Source organism: Gloeophyllum trabeum, assembly GCF_000344685.1.
Source record: "Gloeophyllum trabeum ATCC 11539 unplaced genomic scaffold GLOTRscaffold_00214, whole genome shotgun sequence".
In the NCBI taxonomy this organism is placed as follows: domain Eukaryota; kingdom Fungi; phylum Basidiomycota; class Agaricomycetes; order Gloeophyllales; family Gloeophyllaceae; genus Gloeophyllum; species Gloeophyllum trabeum.
Genome location: NW_006920622.1, coordinates 1 through 3,074, shown reverse-complemented (window position 1 = coordinate 3,074; position 3,074 = coordinate 1). Strand labels below are relative to the sequence as shown.

Here is a 3,074-nt window from a genome sequence, read left to right as displayed (position 1 = left end):
CCATCTCGTGAATATCGAGCGGCTGATGGACCAGCAGGCTTCTGAGGAGTCGCGCGAGGCGGAGAAGACTCTGGACAGTGAGGGAGAGGTACGGGGTCGTGCTCCGAGCCCTTCCTCCTAAATGCGGACCTTTTTCGTTTCCCTTGTCTTCATCGTCTGCTCCATGTACCATGTAAGGGGCCGTCCCTGTGCCGCCGTCGCCTTCGTCACGTACTCGTATTGTGCTCCGGTTGCCTTGTCTGTGGTCCTTCGTCCTGTATAATATATCCGCAATAAATATTGTCCGCTCAGAATAAGGAGGGTGAAATCATGAGATAAACAAAGAGGGTCCGTTCTATAATATAAAATAAATGAATGGGAGAGCGCTTAAATGGTGCGCAGAGTAGAGGATCGAATAAAATGATAGAAATGGTCACATAGCTTGCGAACTGTCCGATGGAGTGATGGGAGATATTTGTGTTTTATGTGCGTCCTAACTAAAGCACGAATCAAGAAGCGGAGCAAAATAAAGTGAGTGAAACAAATGCGAAGAACTCGAAAAATGCGAAAATGCTTGGGTATATGGGGCCCATCGCTTCCCTCCCCCTGACTGAAATCTGAACTGTCCTCAGTTCGCTTTGTCTTGAGGATCTTGGTCTGCTTCATTGTCCCCATGGTCGTCCTGTTCTTCCATCCTTCATACTTGATCCATGCTGACATCTGTAAAATCCTCCGGGAGCGTAATAGATTTTCTTGCGAGGTAGGGAATGACGCGGAACGCAGCAAAGGGTCGATCGAAGAGCGTACCATTGAGTTCAGCGAGGATATAAGCTCCGCCACGGTTCCTGGACACTGTAATAAGTGGTCCGAGGTACCTGGGTATTCAATGGGAGGAAAGAAGTCCTTGCAAAATCGGCCATGCTCCGAGTCATTCCAGGCAAACACCTGGTTGTGCTTGCACAGAAACTCGTCCCTTAGATTTAACTCCGCATCCGTAAGGAATCTGCTAGGATGGGCCTTGTGTAGCGCATCACTACGCTCTTGTGAATATTGTCCGGTTGGCTGGAAGGAAGGGGGAATTGGGGATAAAATTGGCATGTCGGCCAGTGGGTCTCCTACAATAGTACGTTGGATCCTATATTTCTTGGGCAGCGTCGCAGGCACCACTCGGACCTTCTTGGCGACTGGCTTATACTTTTTCTTTGTGGCAGCAAAAATCGGAACTGGCGAATTCGGTACACCACTGAATAATTTAACGGATGAAAAATAAGACCGGACCACTGGAGACTCGCAGGCGGAAAGATAAAGGAAAGGAATGGAATCTTGTATTGAGGTTTTGCTATTTTCTTGATCACCTAAAATATGGAACGCAGAAATCTGAAACCGGGTGGGGGTATCTGTCTCTTCGATGACAAGGGCCGCCCACTGCTCCTCGTCTGAGTCGCCTAAAAATAAATCATCCCGCTCTAGAGGCGGGGCCTCGAAATCGAGGGCGACCTCTTGGGAAGGTCGGAATGGTGGAAATAATTCCGGAGTTGGGGTCGTTGATGGTGATCGTCTGATCCTCATTCTTAAAATTCTTGATGCAACTTTCCGTCAATACATCAAAGGGACGCCCCAGTAAAATGTCGTAGGCCGGATCCCTAATAACATGGATCTGGAGGTAAATGGTAATATCTCCGACCTGGAAGGGAATATTATGCGCCAGTCCCAACGACATATCGATCGTTTTGTTCGCCGACTGCATCTGGAGCTGAATGGTGGGATCGTACTGAAGTCCTAGAGAATGGCAAACTGCTTCTGACATTGCGACGATTTGGGATCCTGGATCTAAAATTGCCTCGACCTTCTCCTGGTTGTCTATGAGCCCCATAATGGAACGCAGAGCATGTGACTCCTTGGCCACAACCAACTGCTTCGGCGTCTCCCCCGGACCTAGACTCCGGAGATAAATCTCGTAGGGGTCGGGTACCACCAGCACTCCAGGACGGATTGAACTACCGCTGTGAATTAATTGCTCCATGTCTGGCAACTCCGGACCATCGTCTTCATCCTGCACTTCCTGTATAGTGGCTTGGAGTCGAACGGCGGGCGACACGGGCACTTTCTTGGGTGTCACAATGTCCCTATATTTCGCGCGGACCTCCGGAGCGATGGATAATAATTCCTCAGAGGTCAGGGAAATATTCGGAGTCTTGAGCGATCGCTCGAACACCAGATCCGAGATGCGAGGATTATAAACAGGGGCCTGGGTGCGGTAGGCTGGCTCCTTGGCTTGTGACGCGTCTGCTGCTTGAGCCGAGCCTTTCTCGACACTCCGGGGAATTGCCTGCCTAGGCCTGTTGACGTCCTTTGCACCGGCGAATGGATGGATTGGTCCCTCTGACATGTGAGGTGGGGACTCTCGATTTATTGCCGGCCGCACTGCTTCGGCCACTGGCTGTTCTCGTACCGGTTGACGCTTGGCTCTAGAGGGTGCGGGACCTGTCGGACCAACTCCGGACTCCTTGGAGGGGTTGGAAGACCTATTCGGAGGAGGAACGTAGACTCCGTCAAACACCTGCTTCCCTTTCCCTCTCAACGCAAATAATTCCCGCTCCAAGGCCTCAATTCGCTCCCGCTGGTCCAAATGGAACATATCTGTGGTCTGTGGTGCCGCCGACGCTTGCACCTCCTCCCATAGCATTGTGTCCAATAAATGGACGCTTGTCTGCCCGGGGTTCTGGCGATGCCATTCTAAAATGCGGTCCCTCATCGTCGCTCCTGGTACGGACCTCGAGACCATCGCTCCGCCTGGCAGGACCACTTGTCCCTCCGCGTTCCGCTTGCACCGACCGGCCCTAATATCCTCCTCGACCTTGGGACATCTCCTGATCGAATGTTCGTGCTCCCCACAGTAGATGCAGTTATAATTCAGGGGGGCAGGTCTGTTGGACGTCGCAGGAGCCATCGCAGCGTTCTGTTGGACAGCGGCTACTAAGGCTTGACTGATGGACTTTGTAATAACCTCCACCAGTGACGACAGGTCCTCCGATTTTACAACTGGTGCATTCGGACCGCTGCTGGCTGGCTCCGGACGCTTCTCAGTGGTCCCT

At 51.9% G+C, this 3,074-nt stretch overlaps 4 protein-coding genes across 4 annotated transcripts; all 4 read right to left on the bottom strand.

The window, feature by feature from the left end:
• Nucleotides 1–700: 700 nt before the first annotated feature.
• On the bottom strand, nucleotides 701–859 carry GLOTRDRAFT_27720 (uncharacterized protein; the record flags this gene model as incomplete). The annotated part of the gene is made up of 1 exon (XM_007873451.1): nucleotides 701–859. A coding segment is annotated over one exon (159 nt), but the record flags the coding sequence as incomplete, so codon positions are not given.
• On the bottom strand, nucleotides 856–1,077 carry GLOTRDRAFT_10787 (uncharacterized protein; the record flags this gene model as incomplete). The annotated part of the gene is made up of 1 exon (XM_007873450.1): nucleotides 856–1,077. A coding segment is annotated over one exon (222 nt), but the record flags the coding sequence as incomplete, so codon positions are not given.
• A 409-nt stretch (nucleotides 1,078–1,486) lies between these two features.
• Nucleotides 1,487–2,179, bottom strand: GLOTRDRAFT_27419 (uncharacterized protein; the record flags this gene model as incomplete). Its single annotated transcript, XM_007873449.1, has 1 exon — nucleotides 1,487–2,179. A coding segment is annotated over one exon (693 nt), but the record flags the coding sequence as incomplete, so codon positions are not given.
• Nucleotides 2,171–3,022, bottom strand: GLOTRDRAFT_23554 (uncharacterized protein; the record flags this gene model as incomplete). Its single annotated transcript, XM_007873448.1, has 1 exon — nucleotides 2,171–3,022. A coding segment is annotated over one exon (852 nt), but the record flags the coding sequence as incomplete, so codon positions are not given.
• Between the last annotated feature and the right edge of the window lie 52 nt (nucleotides 3,023–3,074).